Raw genomic sequence first — 23,038 nt, 5'->3', positions numbered from 1 at the left:
AATTGAAAGGATGCTGCATACGAAATGAATGTCCCTCCTGTTGTTTGAGTTACTAGTGAAATAAGCTGCACAATATGATGACATTTGTTGATATTTCAAGTTATCAAATTAAGGTATGTTTCCCAAGAGATTGGTAGGCAACTTCCTGGAAAACCTGGAAGAAAATGTTTTGATTTTGGGGCACCTGGGTGGCTCAGTTGTTGGGCGACTGCCTTAGGCTCAGATCATGATCCCAGGGTCCTGGGATCGAGCCCCGCATTGGGCTCCCTGATCAGCGGGAAGCCTGCATCTCCCTCTCCCACTCCCCCTGCTTGTGTTTCCTCTCTCGCTGTCTCTCTCTCTGTCAAATAAATAAATAAAATCTTTTTAAAAAGATGTTTTGGTTTTGCTCACTTGATGTTAAGCAAAGTATTCTTAGTGAATAAAATTGCTTTCATTGATAGTAATATTTTTACTCCATGATATACTTTAGTAAATTGGAACAAGAAGATATTTTAGTGATAAAGTTATTGCGTGTAATTTTTTTTCTGTGCCTACTCAAAGAACAGGCTATTGTGGTTTCTAATCAGTATGAACAATTTCTTTCAAATTTAAGATTCAATTTTATTTACAGGTAAACAGTGTTGACCTCAGAACTGCCAGCCATGAGCAAGCAGCAGCTGCTTTGAAAAATGCTGGCCAAGCGGTCACGATTGTTGCGCAATATCGGCCTGAAGGTAATAAAATTCTTGCTGTCTGTGTTTGTTGTTTAATTGAGGTTTTAAAATTCTTCCTCTTAATAATGTTTAACTTTCCAAGCTTAACATTTTTATGTTTTGATCTCTTTTATTAATCTAGTGTTTGTTTAGTCTGAACCTACTTCACAATCCAGGTCAAAGTGTGTTCAGTAGGATGTAGGAATTTGAGTATTTCACTGTTATTTGGATTAATTTTTAAGTGTTTATTTTTTAAAATCTGTCCTCTAACCAAACACATACCTTTACTAACTCAGTGATCCCAAAGGATCATAAAAACTATATGCAATGATAGCATTGCCAGAGAAAATTTGGTCATCCCAATTTTTTCTGACTTTTGAATTAGATTATGTTTGTTAATATCAAGATTTAAGATACGTTTATAATACCCTTTATTGCTGTTTAAAGAGAAAAAAATACAAGTTTGGTATGTAATGTGTTTCTAGATAGTGAAGTATCATGGACATGACCTAAGTTCCTAGGGGGGAAGAATGTGGTAATGGAAAACTTAAGGTCATGCCATATTTAAACATAGGTAAAACTCTAGTGGTGTACATCAACATACCCACTTCTCCAGTAAAACTTCAGCGGCATATAAAAAGCGTAAACACGGGGCGCCTGGGTGGCTCAGTCGTTAAGCGTCTGCCTTCGGCTCAGGTCATGATCCCAGGGTCCTGGGATCGAGCCCCGCATCGGGCTCCCCGCTCTGCAGGAAGCTTGCTTCTCCCTCTCCCACTCCCCCTGCTTGTGTTCCCTCTCTCGCTGTGTCTCTCTCTGTCAAATAAATAAATAAAAAATCTTAAAAAAAAAAAAAAAAAAAAAGCGTAAACACCCAGAAGAATACATAGCATACCGGCTAGTGTTCATAAACAACAAGGTGAAGAAGGAAAGAATGATGTGACTAAAGGAGTCAGTGAAACAGTTTCTAATTGAGCAACTGTTAAATTTATATTTGTTTCTTAGATTGGAATTTATTTTTGTAACAAAACCTAAAAAATTTTTTTAGCTAATCAAAGTAGCATGTAGGGCTTTCCTTGCTATTTCATAATACGTACAGTTGTAAACCTCAGCATTTTAGGTCCATTAACTGAACAGAGGTAAATCCACTTACATAATGATAAACTCCAAATAAATTCACATTAACCAAACAAATAGAGACTAATATATGAAATCAGAATGCCAGTTTGTTAATTCAGTGAGAAACAAAACCTCCAATGGGGCCACGCATGCTTTTATCTTCTAGCCAACACATTCTTGCCCTATAGGTGTGCTGTATGGAAGCCAAGTTCTCAGTATTTACTAAGATACTGTCTTCTTAGTATTATAGAAGGGTTCTCATTTATATAGATGCATAAGGAATATAGACTATTTAGGTATGATTAAAGGTAAGTCAATATCTGACCTCCCCCAGAAAACATACAAAAGCAACAAGGAAAATAAAACATACACACACTTCTACCAACAGAACTCCACCTCACATTAAGCAAAACTAAGATGACAGATATAAGACCTGGACAACAAAACATAGGCAAAGACTTGCTTATGCAGCTTGAGATCTGGCAGAAGCCAGCCACACAGAGGGAAGAGTAAAAATATGGAATGTTGAGAATTCTCAGTGGTGTCAGAACTTAGAATATGACAGAAAATTACTCTTTCTAAAGGTGAGGAGCTTCTTTCTGAGGTATAAAAACATCATCCTTTTGGTTTCGACAAGACTCATGACAATTGGAGTGAACATGCTAAAACAGAAGCCCTCCTTGATGTGGTTTGGTTTAGAGAAGTGGAGTAGTAGTATTTGGGTAAAAGAATCTGTCTGGATAGCATCAGATAATGTGACAGTCCTTTGGTTTCAAAGGCCATGAAGATACTGTGCTTTTATCCCTCCTGCACCCCTTAACTTTCTGGTTCAGCCAAATAGCTGGTCCAGCAAAATCCAACTCATTCAGTAATAACTAGTTAAAAAGTAACTGTCCTGGCATTCATACAAAGATATTAAGAAGTGGAAACAAATAGCAAAGCTTGGCAACAAATAAAAGCCACACACACACAAAAACATTGGCATAGATCAGATGAAAATTTGATCTCAATATTTTCAACAGCTAATACATTCATTTCTTTGAAAGAAGACCACTAAATAGAAGTTTAAGAACTGTATGGAAAAAATGGCTTCACAACCAAGACATTGATTTTGAGATAGCAGAACCCAGGAAAGAAAAAGAAAGCAATTTTTTAAATTGAACACAAAGACAAAGAGATACTGCAGAAATCAATAGAGGACATAGAGGATACAAGAGGAGAAATAAAATGAAACAAATAAGGAGAATTTTAAAAGATTAGAGAGAAAATATTAGCAATGGAAGACAGGCAAGAATGTATATGCAATACATAATTAGACTTTCTAAAAAAATTTTTTAAGAAGAGAATGTTTGAAATTATACATTGAAGCAAACTTTACTGAATTAAAAAGGAGTATTTCTATTAAAAGGACACAACATGCTAGGAAATTGAGTCAGAATCATCAGAATTCAGACATATTCTAGTTAATGTTTGCCAAGAAAGAATCTTCTGAGACCCAGGTAAAAATACTGAGTTATATTTAATAAGGAGTTAAAAATTTATTGATAGGAGGAAGAACTGCTCTAATGCTTGGTAAGCATAGACCAAAACAAGGATAGTTAACTTTACCATTTTTTATATTTAGCAGCTTTTAAATAATTCTAATTTACATCTGTATGCACTAGATACACTTGCACTGATGGTTGGGAAGGGTAGGCTCCCATTTTCCTAGGATAGTTATTGAATGGGCCCAAGAATCTTCCTTTCAGATTGTCTTTTTCTGTGCTTATACTGTTTTTCTTCTCTTTTGTTCTTTTTTTGAGATTTCTATACTTTTATAAGAACCTTTCTAATTGATACTTTTTCTTTAGTTGTATTCAAAATTTAAACTCTTCTCTTGATGGAGCCGTTTTTTTATCAAGGAGAATTTGCATTCTACTTTGATTATTAAAGTAGCTACTGTTTAGTAAGTGTTTCTGTTTCCAGTTTAGACCCTTATGTTGATTACTCTTATAGATGTATTTTTTTCCCCCAACATCTCCTGAGCACCAGACTTATTATGTATCTTATTTGATGTCACCAGCTGTATTTCTCCATAGTGTTTGCAACTGAGCATTCCTGAAACAATTATTTTTCCATTTCAGTACATGGTACCTCCATTGATTCTTAAGCCAGAAGACCCAGAGCCCCTTTCTCAATCTCTGTGTATCCAGATACTTCCCTAACCAAAGCCACCGTCCTTTCTTACCTAAACTATTCTGATAGCCTCTAACAAGTCTCATTACTTCTTTTGAGAAATGATTTTCTCCAATTCATTCTATGTTCATCAAGCAAAGTGATCTTTTTAAATACAAAGATTGCATTGTGTCATTTCCCATTTAAAACATTTTTCATTAAATGCTGAATAAAATCTAAACCCTTTAATAGGACCTGCAAGGAAGGCTCTGTGTGATTGAGCACAGCACAACACATGTGATCACTGCATGCTTCTTCTCCTTCCTTTGCTCCTTAGGCCCTAACCGTACAGGTCTTCTTTCAGACCCTTTATTGCATCATATACTATCCTAATTCTCTGATCATTCTGTACTTAGAGTGTTCTTTTTCCCTGTTCTTTGTATGGCTGGCTCTTTCTCATGATTCCATTTCTGATAGCACTGTGGTATTTTTTCTTTATAACATTTAGCACAGTTTATAATGAGATGTTTATTTAGGTGCCTGTTTGTTACTTATTTAAACTTCTCTAGAGCCTTATGAAATACATACAGATGATGAGATAGACTCAGATAACAAAGCTTGTAATAGCTAGGATTCAGTCCCCGATCTATTACCTTCAAAATCTAGATACTTTTCACTGGGAATATTTTAATGAGTGCTTAGTCTGGCAATGTTGATGTTTACTGTATTCTTTATGGTACCATTGCCTAAGAAAAACATGGTAAGTACCAATAGAGCACAGAAGACAGCCTTTGCCTTAGGAATTCAAAAGAAAGTACTTCATGTTGCCTGGCATGAGAAAAGATACTATAGAGGGGCACCTGGGTGGCTCAGTCGGTTAAGCGTCTGCCTTTGGCTCGGGTCGTGATTCCAGAGTCCCGGGATTGAGTCCCACATAGGGCTCCCTGCTCCGCGGAAGCCTGCTTCTCCCTCTCCCACTCCCCCTGCTTCTGTTCCCTCTCTCGCTGTCTCTCTCTGTCAAATAAATAAATAAAATCTTTAAAAAAAAGAAAAGAAAAGCTACCATAGAATAAGATTGGGGCTTAACTGGAAACCTAAAGAATGGATAGGATTTAAATGGGCAGAGAGAAGAAATGACATCATAGGTTAAAAAAAACAGAGACCAAAAATAGAGTTAAAATTTAAAAGCATGTTTTGGGTACTTTGAAGACACCTGTCCTCCTTGCTGTATTGCTACTTACGTTGTTTGTTTATAAGGCAGTGATGATATATAGCTTTATGTTTCATTTTAATATAATATATTTTTAACAAATGTATTTTTGTTGTACAACATTTTTAAAAAATATATATATATATTCCACACCATCAGTGTGTAACTGCTATGAGGGCCAAGGATATAAGTTGAAGGCTCAGATTTTCTTTCTCAGTGAACTGGCCATTTTAAGAAGTATAAAAGCAGGGCGCCTGGGTGGCTCAGTTGGTTAAGCAACTGCCTTTGGCTCAGGTCATGATCCTGGAGTCCCAGGATCGAGTCCCACATCGGGCTCCCTGCTCAGCAGGGAGTCTGCTTCTCCCTCTGACCCTCCCCCCTCTCATGTGCTCTCTCTCTCTCAAATAAATAAATAAAATCTTTAAAAAAAAAAAAAAAGAAGTATAAAAGGAGTCACCTGACACTCTGCATCTCTCTGCAGTTAGTATCTTCACTTTACTAATGATAAATCCTTTGGGGATTCTCTGCTTCATTGATAACTGACATACATGTATTCATACAAACAGGCAAAGAGGTAAGCTTTTGGTAGGAGTAAGTTTTTATCTTTCAGGATCTATAGCTCTAATCAAACACAGGCACTGGAATTACTATGCTAGTGTTTGACTCTGTATTCAGAAGTTACAAAATTCTGACGAATAGTTTCTGATCTATGTAGTTCAAGAGTTCCTATGGGTTGGGTAATAGAATATAATAGAAAAATTGTGTGCTGGATATGGTACTAACCATGTTACATTTATTAACTCTTTTAACTCCCATAAAAACTATAAGGTAGGCACTGTTATCTCCATTTTACATTACAGGTGAGTAAACAAAGACACAAAAAGTTTAAGTAATTTGCCAGTTATACGGCTATTACGTAGTTAAGATTTCTTCTAGCCTCTTTGTAGAGGAGGAAAAACTTTCTCTCTAACCTTTTAGTTTCAGTTGCTGGGGCCTGCAACTTAAACTGACAAAAGACAGATTCACATGAGAAAAGGGTTTATTTTATATGCATATGAGGAGCCAGCAAAAGAAGTAGGGCTCATTAATTGCTTATATACCTAACTTAGTATGGAAAAAAGAGTTGAGAGGAAAACCTTCTATGGGAAAAACAAATAGGTTTCTTTAGGAAAAACAAACGGATTTTTAGGAGAAAGTTTGTAATAATGTTGTCTATATATAAATATATATATTTCCTTCTCAAAGCCATAATACTCCCCAGGAGAGGGGATTTATGATAGCCTTATTTCCTTTGGTCAGATAAGGGAAGCTCTGGGAAGGCTTTTTTTCTGCATTTGTTGAATCTCCAGTGTCTTCAGTTTAAAATAATCTTTATGACAACTCTGGGTTCCAAGTGGGTCCCCACACCCTGAAAAGCCCTAAATATTTTATCTCATTGTTCCTCAAGTACACTATATCAGCTTTCAGACCTTAAATCTAAATTTTTGGTTCAAAAAATATTGATTATATTACAATGATATAAAGGAAAAAGAAAAAAAGAATTAAACTTAACATGAAACTTACTCTTTCCCACGGTTGTCTTATAAATTTGTGATCTTTTTTTCCACAAGGAAAAAAAATTCCTTGAAGCTGATATTATTATTCCTAATTTTTAAGTGACAACTGAAATCTAGAAAAGTGAGAGATTTGATCAGAGCCACTTGTCTCAATTCCAAAGCTTCAATTTAAATCTCAGCTGCAGAGGTAGAGTTTTAACCCCAGTCTCCTCATTTTATTTCCATTATTTCTTCTGGTAACAACCAAAGAGAGGAGAAGTACAGGCTAAATGGAGAGGTTGTATTGGACGAGTGGCACTTCTTTGTTAAACAAGCATTTGTCATCTCTTATAGTGATTTTCTGTAGCTGGTTCCTAATTAAATTTTGTTTTAGTTTCTTACTTTCCTTCCTGTATCTTTCTACCCTTTCCTACTACCTAACCAGCCTGCCTTCTTACTCAGAACATTTCCCGTTTTCTTTCCTAAACCAGTTGTATCTATTCTCTGAGAGTTATTGCTCTCAGTTGTTAAGTTCTACATTTAATTAATATATTTCATTATAGAGTATAAATGAGTTTTATTCTTCACAGTTGGGATTGCAAGTTTAAAGAGATTGGGGGAGATACCATTTATCCCCACTCTCTTCCCCTAATTTCTTCCATCTTTTCACTTCTAGCAGAATCAAAACAAAGATTAGAAGTTGAAAAGGGGAACAAAATGCAGAAAATAAGCTGTTAAACATTATCTCTCCTCTTATAAGCATACACATATTATTTAACTTACAGCCAGCGGTTCAGAGACTCCCTAAATATATTTCATGACAAGTTTGAAACTTTCTGAAGTGCTGAATGGAGAAAACTTTCTGTATAACATTTCCGTTTTCTTCCAGTATAGCTTTCCTGGAATGAGTTGTGGTATGATTTCTAGGAAAGGGATATAAATAACTTCACTGAAAAAAGAAATTAAACTCTCCCCCGAAAATAAAATCTAAGAAAATGTATACAGGATGTGTATACAGTGGAAATTGATAGAGCTAAAAATATTAATTGATTGAACAGAAAGGAAAGTGAGGAATCTTAGCTACTTAAATGAAATGGGAGGTTTAAAGGAAAAGTAAATTTGAGGAAAGTGTTGAAGTATGTTCTGAACAGACAGATGGTTAGGAGGAATTGTTAATATTAAGTAAAGACCATAAATAGGAAAATCTGAATAGAGTAAGTGAGGCACAAATTTAAGAAATTAACAGGAATTGACTTAGCTCTCCAGTATCTTAAATGTTGAAGAGACTTTAACTGCTACTTTTAGTAACTTAGTTACTTCTTAGGAAAGAGTATTCTTCTTTACTATAAAAAGTAATGTGAAAAAAATACATGTTCTTTTTACAGAAGGTTTTTAAATTTCTGAAATGTAGAATGTTTTAAGTCACTAGGGCTTTCATTACTTCAACTGGCAAAATCACTGAAAAAAACTAATAATGCTCCATGAAATATAATGAACATTTTTATTAAAGGCATCACAGAGCTGTTAAGGCAGTAAGGAAGCACAGACATCGCTTTTGTATAAGAGCTGTGATATAATGGCTTGGAAGAGCCAAATTATCGAATTTTCAGGAATTTGGCGAAGTAGTTAAATACAGTCATTATTAAAATAATGGCACCTGGCAGGCTCAGTCAGGAGAGCCCATGACTCTTGATCTCAGGGTTGTAAGTTCAAGCCCCACATTGTAGAGATTACTTAAAAAATAAAATCTTTAAAATATGTGAATGAATAAGTAAATGTACAAATAAGATATTTAAAAGATTAAAATATTAAAAACAAAAGTAATAAATACTGAAAACTCATCACTTCCTAATAATCTTCTGGGACAACCACTAAAATAATGGATTGATAGAGCAGTGGGACAAATAGAAAATTAAAAATAAGATAGTAGATTTAAAGTTGAATTGCCCAGAACTACCGCCTCCCCATTCCCAGAAAAAAAATAAAATTGGATAGCAAAACCAAAATTTATTAACAGATCTTTAATAAAACTAGAGGAAAAGTATCTCATGAACCCCAAAATACAAGCAAGTATAAACAAGTCATCAACAGCTATGAGACCCTATAATAACCAGCATCTGTACAAGGGGAAGCAGCACAAGAAGCCCAAAAGCCAGTCAGTACTCACTAGAAAATGCAGTGGCCAATTTGAGAACAGTATCTACAACTGTAAGGGTTTTTGCACAATCTACATTTTAAGTGCAGGGGATCTACAATAAGGTATGAGGGAGATGGGCCCTCTGACACAATTAACCAGTGATAGCTCCATTTCAGTTCAAAGTCCTACACTAAGAGAAAACTTCTGAGAATAAAATCCAAATTGAGCAGGATAGGGATAATAGGGCCAAAGGAAATAGAAGGTATGGACGAGTAGAAGGAAAGTACCCCACCAGGAAATCTTAACAGTGTATGAGATCACATCTTGGAACATTTGTCAGAAACAACAAAAGAGGGAGCTCCAGAGCTGTGAAGATAGAAAAGCTATCCTAACCCAAAATAGTCTTATCTAAAAGTTCAGGAAAACTGGGGCACCTGGGTGGCTTAGTCAGTTAAGCATCTGCCCAGGACCTCAGGGTCCTGGGATTAAGCCCCATGTTGGGCTCCCTCCTCAGCAGGGAGTCTGCTTTCCCTCTCCCCCACCCCACCCTACCCTCGCCCGCTTGTGCAGTGTGCTCGCTCACTTGCTCTTTCTCAAATAAAATCTTTAAAAATAAATAAAAATAAAAGTTCAGGAAAACTAATTCCACATAAAAATGAACAACAGAAAAGAATCAATATTGAATCCAGTGGAAACCTGTTTGAAAAATGAAAATAAGGATCAGAATAACATCTCCACAGTGAAAATATGCCAGGAAAACATGCCCATGAAATAAAAGTATAATCTTAATATTTCAAAACAAGTTAAAGAATAATTATGGGGTATATGAAAGGACAACATAAATGAGTTGATGAAACTTAGAAAATTATTAGAAATAAAACTTTTATTTCAAAAATTAACAAAGAGGAGAGTCTGAGCAGACTAGAGTTCAGTCAAGGAAGTGGATGGTAGTAGAGACAGAAGACTCCTTACCTATAGAGAGATTGATCCGATGAATACATATATGCTAAAGGTAATGTTATCTATAATTTTCATTTTTAGAGAAGTGCTAAATATGGAAAGGGAGAAACTAAAATATAAACCTATAATATTAGATTAGAATTGGAGAAATTGGTATAAACATAAGGTTTTCAATTTATATAAACAAATATAGTTATAAGTGTCTGTTTTACATATATAATGTGTGTGTGTGTGTATATACACACATACATGCATGCACATAATTCTCTAGCTCTGTCCACTGAGAGAGCCTGGACCCAATAGCAGTGAGCACACCTAACTCTCAGATCTTGGCTTCTAAATACTCTTCCCCACCAAAATTACCAAGGCTGTTTGGATTAATGGCCAGTTCCAGGGGTGGGGCAGGGAAAGTACTAGATTATTCTGTATATTCTGTGCCAGAAAGCAAGGAAATGCTCAAGGAATGATGGAGATGTGTCAAAAGGACAGGATATCCAGTTTGAAAGGGTTCCCACTGGCTAAATTGAGAACAATTTGAGCTATATTGAGCAACAATTTGAGGTTATACTGCACTGAGTAAATTCGGAAATCATGAGTCTTTACTAATAAAAATAATTGAATTAGTTGGAAGTTTGATGAGAATGGAGAAGTATATATGATTTCAATAACTTATTATTTGCAAAGGGAAAAAGTAATTTCACAGTAGAAAAACCTGGCAGATACAACCTCCATCAAGTGCTGAAAGTTAATAACATTAGTAATGAGACAAATCAAAATTGTAAAACTGCCTGCCAGGGTGCAATGGAGAGAACATAACATCTCTTCCTTGATATTCCTGCCAAATTTGCATAACCAGAATCTAATCATGTGGAAACATCAGACAAACCTAAAGTGAGAGACAATCTATAAAATAACTGACCTGTAATCTTCAACAGTATCAAGATTACAAAGTCAAGGGAAGACTGAGGAACTGTTGTGACTGAAGGAAACTAAAAAGATCTGACAACTAAATGCATGTATGCTCAGATATGACAACTCATGATTCAAACTAGATCCTTTTGCTATACAGGGCATTATTGGGGAAACTTCAGTGGGGTGTGAGCACTAGATAGTAATGTATTAATGTTACTTTTTGATTTTGATGGCTTTGTTGTTATATAAGAAAATATCGTTATTTATAGGAAATATATACCAAAGTATTCAAGGGTGATGAGACATCAAGGTAGCAAGTTACTCTCAAATGGCTCAGGAAAAACAGTTTCTGATTGCTTCAGGCTTTAGAAAATATAGGAAAAGCAGAGAATAAAAAAGGATTTGAGAATGACAAAGTAGGCAAAGAATATTCAGCATACATGTGGGAGTTTCATAGGGAAAAAAAACCAAAACAATGCATATAGAACAAATACTAACAGTGTATAAACAAGAAAACTGTCCTGAAATTTTAAAAAAATCAAACTACATATCAAAAAGACATTCTGTTTACCTAAGGTGATAACCAGCACTGAGAAAAATTCTCATAAAATTATTGGGATTAAAAGAAAAACACACACACACCCTGCCCTCCAACCCCCCCCCCCCCCCCCCCCCCCCAAAAGCCCCGCAGCCTCTCTGCTCTCCTCCTCTGCCTGGCTCCATTCCCCTGGGATCCCCTCACTCCCAGGACTGGTCTGTCCTGTTCCATCTGTTCAGGACGACATTGAAACTAAAAACAAATTGAGAACAAACCAAAAATTGTATGCAAGTTTTTACTTTCTATCACTTGTTTTTAACTTCACAAATAACAAAAATCTCAAAATAAAAAAGTAAAGAAAAAAAAATTCAGTGGAATTCCAGGCCAAAAAAAAATGCCCTTTAAAGGAAAGAAAATGAGGTAGTCATTAGAACTTCAGCAGTGGCTCATGGGAAACACTGTAGTCAGCATACTCAATCAAAGAAAGAAACTGAATCAAATAGACTTTCATATATAAAGGCTGCAGTCAAATGTATAAACAGATTGATATTCAGGTCACTCTGAGAAGAAAGAACAAACTTCAGACACCCAAAATGTTGGGAGAGATACTGACCTAAGGACTGGTGCTAACAATTAATTTAGTTGTAAGTAGGAGAATATATAATATGAAAAGACTGTATGCTCTGACAATTTGGATGAAGTACAATTATCAGAAAATGGGGAAAATTTGAAGATCCTATGAAAATAGTATAAGCTTTCTAATTGCTTTAAAGTTTAAACTGGATATAAAAGGATAATACTTCAGTTTGGCTCTGTGGAGATTGCTCATGGTGAAGGGGGCAAAAACCAAACAAAAGATTACCATTAGAACAGAAGAATAAACCTTCCTAATTTTATATTTATATATTTGTCTTTGAAAGTATATAAATTTATTTAAAATATTTTATTAAATATTTGAATATTTTTATGAAATATTAAACATGTTTAAAATAATTTAATACATTTATAAATATAGTTATAAAATATAAATTTAGTTTTTATATATACGTATATATTTATATAATTCCTTGTTTTAGGAATTTAATATGTATTTTTAAGTTTAGGAAGGCTTGTCCTTTCGTGTTTGTGTACGTGTAAACAAATAGACTGCACAGCGAGAGTGTGTTCTAGTTACTATTTCATAACTACTCCAAAGCTTAGTGGATTAAAACAGTAACCATTTTATGGATTCTGTAGATTAGGAATTCAGTCATGACTTTGGATGGTGTTTGTGGCGTAGACTGAGGTCACTTAATAGGATTCAGCTGGTGGATGAGGGTCCAAAATGGCTTTACTCCCCTTGTCTTGTGCTTTGGTGATACTGGCTAAAAGTTGGGGCTCAGAACACCATCATGGGACCTCTGCAGCATGGTGCTTTGAGGATTATCAGACTTATTCCATGGTTATCTGACTAACCCCAAAACAAGCATCCCTAAAGAAACAGGCAAAAGTTTCATGGCCTCTTTTAATCTAACTTTGAAAATCACATATAATCATTTCTACCATGTTCATTTGCGTGTGAGTCAAAGGCCAGCCAGAATTCAAGGAGAGGGTGATTAGACTCCACCTCTTGATGGGGGAATGTCAAGGTCACGTAGTACAAGAACATGTGGGATGCAAGCACATGTCTTGGGAAAATATACTCTGACACAACTATTGATACAGAAGGCTTGCCATATATATAAATAAAGTATAAAATAGTATGAATAGAACTGAGATCAAACAACTTCAGTTATATCAAAAGTTAATTAATTGTTCAAAGAAAACAATTTTCAGATTTGCTGATAAAGCAGAATCTAACTCTACAGTATTTTTTCCTAACAAAGAGATAAAGGCTAAATGCAAAAGAACTATATAGCTATTAAAAAAGAATGAGAGGGATGCCTGGGTGGCTCAGTTCGTTAAGTGGCTGCCTTCGGCTCGGGTCATGATCCGGAGGTCCTGGGATCGTGCCCCGCGTCGGGCTCCCTGCTCAGCGGGGAGCCTGCTTCTCCCTCCCCCTCTGCCTGCCGCTCTGCCTACTTGTGCTCTCTCTCTATCTCTCTGTCAAAAATAAATAAATAAAATCTTTTAAAAAAAAAAAAAAATGAGAGATGTCTACATATGCTACCATACAGTGTCCTTACTATTACTGTTAGTAAGACTATTACTATACTTTCTGTTAAGTAAAATAAGCATGTCGGAAGAAATGTGTAGGTTACTGTTTAGAAAGGAGCAATGCGTGTATATATATATGTATATATATGTGTGAATATGTAATATATACATAATTATATATTACATATATATTAAAATAACACAGAATAAGTATGTGTAAATACATTTACATATGCATGTGTATCTGCTTCTATTATTAAAAACGGAAGAATAGGGGCGCCTGGGTGGCTCAGTCATTAAGCGTCTGCCTTCGGCTCAGATCATGATCCCAGGGTCCTGGGATCGAGTCCCACGTCGGGCTCCCTGCTCAACGGGAAGCCTGCTTCTGCCTCTCCCACTCCCCCTGCTTGTGTTCCTGCTCTCTCAAATAAATAAATAAAATCTTTAAAAAAATAAATAAAATCTTTAAAAAATGGAAGAATAAACCTTTTTTTTTTTTTTTTTTTTTTTTTTTTTAGAAGAGGGAAGTGGAGGCGGGTGGAGGGCCAGAGGGAGAGGGAGCGAGAGAATCTTAAGCAGGCTCCACCCTCAGCGTTGTGAGATCATGACCCAAGCCAAAATCAAGAGTTGGATGCCCAACCAACTGAGCCACCCAGGTGCCCCTGGAAGAAAAAAACTATCTTTAAATGTTTATAATAAATATTTAAAAAGCCTTTCTTTAAATGTTTATAATAATCCTTTCTTAAAATATTTATATATAGTGACCAGGACAGAGTAGGGTAGGAGAGAGGGCTAGAAGTTAAACTTTATCTTTAATATCCTTGTTTTACAGATACAACCTTGGAACTATTTTACCTACCTATTAAAAACAATGAAAAATTTAAAAAGCAACCCCTAAAAATTGAAGGTGAAACTAAATAAGAACAAATGAACCTAAATGTATATCCAGTTGGCAACATTAACACCTAGGGAGGAACTACTCAGAGTCACTTTAAAATAGCCATTAAACTGTATATATATCTCTCTCTCTATTAGACCATGCTCTAAGTAAGATAAAAAGAAGTAGGGAAAGTAATTAGCTGTTTTCAGTAATGATGTCATGGTCTTAGTTGTTGGTGGTGTTATTTTAAAGCTGTTGTGAATGTAATAGTGGATACAATTTTAAGTCACCATGCAGAACTCTGTTATTCCCAGTGTCTTAAGAACTAGAATTTGTCTTATGCAAGAAAGCACATACAGATATGATTGAATAGATTAATTAAAAATCTAACAGTCTTAATTTTTAATTAGAAGAACCAGTTTAGGGGCGTCTGACTGGCTCAGTCAGAGAAGCATACCACTCTTGATCCAGGGGTCGTGAGTTCAAGCCCCACGTTGGGTGTAGAAATTAAATAAATAAAACTTTTTAAAAAGAAGAAGAACCAGTATAAACTCAAAGTTCACTTTATATTTTTATTTACATCTCCATCTATCAGTCTGCCTGTATCTTAGCTGTGTCTACGCAAATAAGGTTTGCCATGAGTTGTTAATTGTTGAATTGTAATGGATACATTATATTGTCTACTAACGTTTATATTTTAAATTTTCTATTATATTTTTAAAGGACAATAAGATAACATTTTATTACATATTAATATGAGAGCTTTTAAATGTTTTTGAGTTTTTTGATAAATTGTTGCTTCAGTTAATCTTAGTACCCATAAAACAAACTTGGTCACTATGGTGAAAGGAAGAATAACTCCACAATAATCACGCTTACTCTTACTCTGTCTTCTTAAACTATACAAACTCCCAAGCAAGGGATTTGCTCTTGATATAAGACTGGTTTTATAAGAAAATCTGATGAGCTCTAACCTAATTTCTGTAAAATAATTTGTTTATTATAAATAGAGAAGAAGGTATAAAAGTGTGTAAGTGTATAATTGCAATATATTTGAAAAAGTGCCTAAGGTTTTAATAGATTTGGTAGTTTTTATGATATAGTCTAAAATAGTTCATCTTCAAAATCATACCTGTTTTTATATAAAAACGTTCTTAAAATGTTTATTCAAATTGCTTTGTGTCTTATTTTGGCATTTTGAAAATTTATAAATTACAAAATGAATTGAAGTAAATTTAATTTATTAATTTTTAAGGCATATTTTTGCTGTATTAAAGGCAGTAAACAAAGCATCTATTACAAATCATTACAGGATTGTTCTTTTTAAGTATAAAAATCAGAATAAATTATGAGTTTTAGTTTTTAAAATTTACAGTTAAATTAGATAGTAATATGAGATTGATACTGGTATTTGATGCATGACAGTTGTCTTTTAATTGATTAAATGTGATATGAACTTTAAAATAGCATATGAGAAAGTTCTCATTCAGCCAATTCTAACTTATGGTACATTTAGAAAATTGTTAATTTTTTTTTGAAGTTTGCATTTTGGCCAAAATCTTATATAGGTTACTCTGTTAAGGTTCTAACCACATTTAATCAAAAAAAGACAGCTAACATATTTAATACTTTATTTTCAAGTAACTTATTTTAGAATGTAAAGTATAAATTTTATTTTTTTTCCCATCAGAATACAGTCGTTTTGAAGCCAAAATACATGACTTACGGGAGCAGATGATGAATAGTAGCATTAGTTCAGGATCAGGTTCTCTTCGAACTAGCCAGAAGCGATCCCTCTATGTCAGGTAAATTTTTTTACTTCTAATTATGGCAGTCCTTATTTATGCATGCAAAGTCCTTCACATTTTTTACTATGACTGAGTTAGTTTTACTATAGAAAAATACATTGCAGGGGCTCCTGCCTGGCTCAGTCGGTGGAGTATGCAACTCTTGATCTTGGGGTTGTGAGTTTGAGCCCCATATTGGGTGTAGAGATTATTTAAAAATAAAATATTATAAAAAAAGAAAGAAAACTATATTGCATACCAAGGAAACATTATTTTATGATTGATTTCCTGAGTGTGTCTTTCAAGAGTTGGAATGTTATTGTAATTGTATTAATGAAAGTTATACAACCTCTTGAATAATAATGAGTGACTATACTGTAGCTTGGTATGTCACAACATCCAACACTTACTTTTACTTAATATTCTTCATAATAAAATGTTCTCTGAGTAACATTTAATTATTACAGCAATTTCCATGATAGCAAAGAGAGCATATGTAAATAATGGCTTAAAATGTGAATAGCCTCAGTAAAGGACACAGATTCAGGAAATTTCTACATGTATTTTTTGAATACTTGGGAGAAGACAAGCTTCTTATTTTTCTATAATTGATTAATGTGATAGAATAAATCTAATAATAGTAAATAGATACCATTAGTATATAAACTGTTCTTTTTTATTTTACTGGCTAATAGGACTTAATACAGATGACATATTTGTATTCTGTATACTTTTTTTTAGCAGAGCTTTTACTCAGCACTTTATTATACTATTATTTTATTTTAACTTTAATAGATGATTACAGGTAATCTCTACCATTCTTCATTATTTTTCAGTCCTGATGCTATTGGGGAACATTTCCTAGTATGTTTTATTTATTCTTCTGATGAGAGATTATATATGTTAAGTAAAATTAGCAAGTATCCCGTACATGTTTGCATATGTGTATAAAAACATTTATACAAACAAGCGTGTACTCTGTACTTGTTTACATATGATATGACTTATTCTCTCAAATAATTTTATTCTGTGATACATTTTTCTCACTTTCTTCACTTGTTCTTTTCCTACCCCTTTCGTTCCTTCTGCCCTACCAATGATCTGGGAATCCTTAGTGTATCAGATTTTTCTTTCCTTCCACTAATTCTTGCAATATTTATTAAATTTTTCTGTTCTGGAGTCCTTAAAGTATTTTATGTGATATTGATATCCACAGAAAAAGGAATAACATTTCTGTTTATACTCTTTTTTCACTTTCTTCTTTTTCTAATTTTAGTATAATTAGGTGTCATCTTTAATAAGTGATCATTAAAAACTTACAAAAGCATAAAAATCAAAACATTAGGTTATATTTGTTTTAGGTACATTTAATGAATCATCTTTCCTTTTTGTTATTTTTTAAAGAAGTAAATATTTTTACAAGTTATATATTATCAAAAAACTTAATGAAAAATAACTGTCACCTCCCAACAATCCCCAATTTCATTCTCTCAAAATAATCATCTCCATTTTCTTAGCAAACTCCCTTGCCTTTCCTTCCACATATACTGCTGTTTTCTAGTTTACCAACTTTGGACATTATGGACTTATTGTCATAGTAGATAACAACTTTCTCTTTCATATCAAATCATTCTGCCTCTTCCTCTATCACTCAAATATAGTGCCATCACTGTTAATAAAATTAATAGCATTTAGAGTTATGTGACTATGTAGTTATCTGTCATTACTCACTCAAGTAGTATATTATGACCATGCTTCCTTTCTCTTGCAACCCTTCATTTTTCCTGGGCATAATAATTGTGTCATTTTTATTTGCTTAATTGTCCATGTACTTACTATTAAATATCTTTCTTTATCTTACATAACTCTAGAGTTTTTCACATGATGAAACATGTGGTTGCACATATGATCTTACCACTTCAGATTTTTTCCATCTTTTTTTTTTTCTTTTTTTTGAGAGAGAGAGAGAGAGAGGAGATGCGTGTGTGAGCCAGGGCACAGAGAGAGGCAGAGGGATAGAGAGAATCTTAAGCAGGCTCCTTGCCCAGTGTGGAGCCTGACATGGGGCTTGATCTCATGACCCTGAGATCACGAGCTGAGCCGAAATTAAAAGTGCGATGCTGAACCAACTGAGCCACCCAGGCACCTCAGTTTTTTCCATCTTTCTGCTCCAGTTGGACTAGTTGCTCTGTAGACTTGCTGTGTAGTTCTCACATGGGACTTGCCTTTGCCACGGCCTTTTAGCTCTCTGCTGTGTCAGAGTCTGGTTTTGAGATGGCACCTTTCTTTCTCAACTGACTTTTATTTTACCAAAGCACATTCTTCAATAAATTCTTGAGGAAAGGGTGTGTGGGGGATACTTTTTGAATCTTAGCATGTCTGAAAATGACTTTATTTTGCCTTCTCCTTCATTGAGAATTTGGGGTGTGGAAGAGGGTATAATATCCTATTTTATTTTCTGAGAGCCCCTTCTTATTTAATTGATCCTTGTTTTGTCATCCTCTTTTTATCTCATAGACATAATATCTTCTCATGTCTCTCTAATATTTTCTTCTGCTTCTCACATTCTCTGCTTTCTCTGTATTTCTTTTTCCTAGTTTACTTGTTTTCTTGTATTTTGTATATGAGGCGATCTTTAAATATTTAGTGATCCTTATGAATAGAGAATGAAGCTAGCAGATTTAACTAGAAAATAATTATCTTTGTTCATTGCCGTCTCCCACCCCAGGTCATTCTTTTCTTTGGGGTCATTAAATATCTCTAGAAAAGAATCCTTAATCCCTTGCCTGCAGTATTAAACCCCAAGTTGCTAGAATTTCAGTTTTCAGTGTGCAGATTCCTTTTTAATCTATCTGTTTTTAGGGGCACCTGGGTGGTTCAGTTGGTTAAGCCTGGGCCTTTGGCTCAAGTCATGATCTCCAAGTCCTGGGATTGAGCCCCGAATCAGGCTACCTGCTCAAGTCATGATCTCCAAGTCCTGGGATTGAGCCCCGAATCAGGCTACCTACTCTCTCTCTCTCCCTCTGCCCCTCCCACCACTCGTTTTCTCTCTATTTCAAATAAATAAAATCTTTTAAAAAAAAAAATCTGTTTTTAGCCTCCCCACCAAGTTCCAAAGTACAGAGCTTCTCAGATTCAATTTCTTTAGAAACTAAACCTCTTGTCTTCTATGGGTTTGGGAACAAGAGAAGGAATCTGGAGGGTCTAAGTGCTATATGAAGTGTTTCTACCAGTTCTTCTGTTTTCACTGCTTTAACTTACCTCTGCCTAGCTGGATTCTGTACACTTCTACTTCCTGAGCATTTCTAGAGTCTTGTGGAGTAAATTATTTCAATACCTCTCTCTTCACACACCCCATTTAAGCTTTCTCTAATCTGCAGCAATGAATAGTTCTACCCTAAGATCCAGCAATAGCACTACTAGGTATTTACCCAAAGAATACAAAAATACTAATTCAAAGGGATACATGCCCCCCCCCATGTTTATAGCAGCATTATCTACATTAGACAAATTAGGGAAACAGCCCAAGTGTCCATCAACTGATGAATAGAAAATGAAGGGGTGTGTGTGTGTGTGTGTGTGTGTGTGTGTGTATAATGGGATATTACTCATCCATAAAAAACGTTTTGCTTTGACTTTTGCAACAACGTGGATGGAGCTAGAGAATATTATGCTAAGTGAAATACGTAAGTCAGAGAAAGACAAATGCCATATGATTTCACTCATATATGGAATTCAAGAAATAAATGAACATGGGGGTGGGGAAGAGGGAGAAAGGCAAACCAAGAAACAGACTCTTAACTACAGAGAACAAACTGATGGTTACCAGAGGGGAGGTGGGTGGGAGGTTGGGTTAAATAGGTGATGGGGATTAAGGAGTGTACTTGTGATGAGTATGGGTGTTGTATGGAAGTGTTGAATCACCATATTGTACACCTGAAACTAATATTACACTGTATATTAACTAACCGGAACTTAAATAAAAACTTTAAAAAAAGATAGGTTTAAAAAGTTGGTTAACACTCGGGGCACCTGGGTGGGCTCAGTTGGTTAGGCATCTGCCTTCAGCTCAGGTCATGATCCCGGAGTCCTGGGATCGAGCCCTGCGTCAGACTCCCTTCTTGGTGGGGAGCCTTCTTCTCCCTCTCCCTGTGCTGCTCCCTCTTGCTTGTGCTCTCTCACTCTTGATCTCTCTCAAATAAATAAATAAAATCTTTAAAAAAAAAAAAAAGTTGGTTAACACAAAAAGGAATATGATTTGTATCCTAATTTCCAGTTGCCAAATTAGAACCAAAAAATGAATAAATTGTATTATAAATGTAATTGCTAGGATTCTTTCCTTAAGAGAACTACTTTGGATAAGAATTTAAATATTGTACATTAAGTAATAGAACACAATTTTTCTTTTTATCAAATTTTAAAAGATTAACATTTTGCAATTATTATATTAATACAGTATTTTTTCCAAAATATTTGGCAGCAAAGTCATCTGTACTTAGTTTTCATCATTGTTACTGACTCTGAAAATTCTATTGACTCTAGCTTTGTGAACAAATGGAAGGAATAATTAACTGACAAAATAATCACTCTGTTAATCCATTCTTATAGTCCACAACTAATGACTCAAATCTGTCAGGGAGTTTGTTTTACCCAGTTTGTATAGCCAAAATAAAGAGAAGAGTGCCTCTTAATATTTACTCTTTGTTTATTAATTTAGAGTAACTCTCTAGGTTTGTCTTCATTTTAGAATTCAATATGGCTTGCCATTGGATTATACTAAAAGCATTTTTTAAAATTTCTCATTCAGTATTGAGAGAAATAAGGTAGTATACCTAATTTTAAAAATTTACTGTAAGTCAATTTTGCTATTTCTTTTTTGTCTCTTTGTCTTTCTGTATATAGTGCAAATTCTTGAGCTTGGCATTACTTTGCCTACTGTGGTATGTTGTTTATTTATCTGGATTATATACACTTTCAGAATCCTATGTTAACTTAATATTGGTAATATAACAAATATGGTGGGGGGCACCTAGGTGGCTCAGTCAGTTGAGCATCCGACTTCTGGTTTCAGTTCAGGTGATGATCTCAAAGGTTGTGAGATGGAGCCCCTTGTTGGGCTCCTCACTCAGCAGGGAGTCTGCCTGAAGATTCTCACACACTCTCTATCGCTCTAAAATATAAATAAATCTTTAAAACAAACAACAAAAACACCAAATAAACGTGCACTTTTTTCTTCTTAATCTAGAGCCCTTTTTGATTATGACAAGACTAAAGACAGTGGCCTTCCCAGTCAGGGATTGAACTTCAAATTTGGAGATATCCTCCATGTTATTAATGCTTCTGATGATGAATGGTGGCAAGCCAGACAGGTTACACCAGATGGGGAGAGTGACGAAGTTGGGGTAATTCCCAGTAAACGCAGGTAAGTATAAGTCCATTACAGTCTTACCACTTGAAAGTAGGGCAACATAGACAAATAATTGTTGATTTTTTAAATTATTTTACTGAGGATGATTTTATGCTTAGTTTTCCATATTTTTCACAGTCATTTAATTTTGTTCACCTTATATTATAACCAGTGACATAATTAAAGAATATGATGCCTCCAAAGAGAAATCTCTCTAAAGCTCCTACTTAGTTGCTCAGAACAAAATAAATGTATTTAAATAACTTTGCTGTGTATCTATACCATTGGAGGGAAAAAGATTTAAAAGCCTCTGTGCTTTCTCCATGTAGGTGGCAATGAAACCTACTAAGTACTTTCAGGATTTTTGATTGTGTGAATTGCCTCCTTTAGACTTAAAAATTGGAAGTGTAAATAAAAAATTTTAGAAGTATCTGGTATTTACTTCACATCTCTTTTCTTGCTTAATTTAGAAGTATTGGTGCATTCACTGGTCTTTCCTCTTTGCTTTTAACCATTTATTATAGTGATGCATACTTACTATCTACTGGCAAAAGTGGTTAAGTAGAGATAGTCTTTGAACAGGATGATCCCAGCGTAAAGGACCCTCTCTAAGTCTATGAAATACTGCTGAATGTCCCTACTTTTGTGGGAAAGCTATTAAAATGTCAGTTCATAATTCTCCCCAAATAACTTATTTGTGAGGTCCAATTCGTGCAAATCATTGCCTGAAAGTCTTTTTAAGTTTTAAGGTAGCCAACAAAAATCGTTAATGAGACATTAATGTTTATTCTAGCTGGTTAATTCACTTCAGGTCAAGCTTATGATGTAATATTTATTTTAAGAGTCTATAATTGATAAGCATGCCAAATCATATACCTATTTATAGACCTCTACCTATATGTATTTATATTACTGTTTATAGAAGTTGAAGAGTAGGAATATTAAGGTATTACCAAGATTTGTAGTTATGGCTTTGGGATTTATGACTGTTCTTGGCTAGATCCATGTATTTAACAAGATCCAACTATTTGGCTAGATCGTATATTTGGTAGCAACTCCTCTTTTAGCAATGCAGCCCTCAGCATAACTTTTTTCCTGGAATAGAACGTAGTCTACTTTAAATTCAGAAATGCTTCCTCTGTCTCTGTGCCTCATTGAGTCAGTAGAAACCTCACATCTTAAATATCAGAGTCAGAGTTCCTAAAAATTGTCTTATCCTTTGGCACCTCCTATCTTGCATAGGCTTTATGTGTGCCTGCAACAGATGAGAAATACACTGACTTTGGTGGAAAAAGATTCTTTTCATTTTGTATAAAAATTGTGTAAAGTTGGTTTTTAAGTCAGAAGTGCTGCAAGAGACTTAAGACCTCTCTAAATTTCCAAATTCATAAATAAAATTATAGAATATAATTTTTCTTCCATAAGCTACATATGAAACCACAGCTAATTATGCCATCTCATTCTTGAATGTATTCAAAACTTGTATTTTCTTAAATAGAACTATCTCTTTCTTAGACCTCTTTACTTCTAATAGCACAAGGAATTGTAGTTACTATAGTTCTCAGCTCTTA

General features: G+C 34.6%; 1 protein-coding gene across 26 annotated transcripts in view; it reads left to right on the top strand.

Moving 5' to 3' along the window:
• Window positions 1-23,038, top strand: part of DLG1 (discs large MAGUK scaffold protein 1) — a 254,142-nt gene that overhangs the window by 194,989 nt on the left and 36,115 nt on the right. For all 26 annotated transcript variants that reach the window (XM_032406834.1, XM_032406833.1, XM_032406835.1 and 23 more), the window contains 3 exons: window positions 614-716; window positions 15,964-16,078; window positions 21,306-21,482. In XM_032406834.1, coding sequence (XP_032262725.1) covers window positions 614-716; window positions 15,964-16,078; window positions 21,306-21,482 — 395 coding nt within the window. The remainder of the gene's footprint in view (window positions 1-613; window positions 717-15,963; window positions 16,079-21,305; window positions 21,483-23,038) is intronic.

The sequence above is a fragment of the Phoca vitulina genome, unplaced genomic scaffold (genome assembly GCF_004348235.1).
Source record: "Phoca vitulina isolate PV1807 unplaced genomic scaffold, GSC_HSeal_1.0 scaffold8, whole genome shotgun sequence".
NCBI classification, from domain to species: domain Eukaryota; kingdom Metazoa; phylum Chordata; class Mammalia; order Carnivora; family Phocidae; genus Phoca; species Phoca vitulina.
The sequence above is the reverse complement of the archived record's forward strand: the minus strand, read 5'-3'. Positions and strand labels throughout refer to the sequence as shown.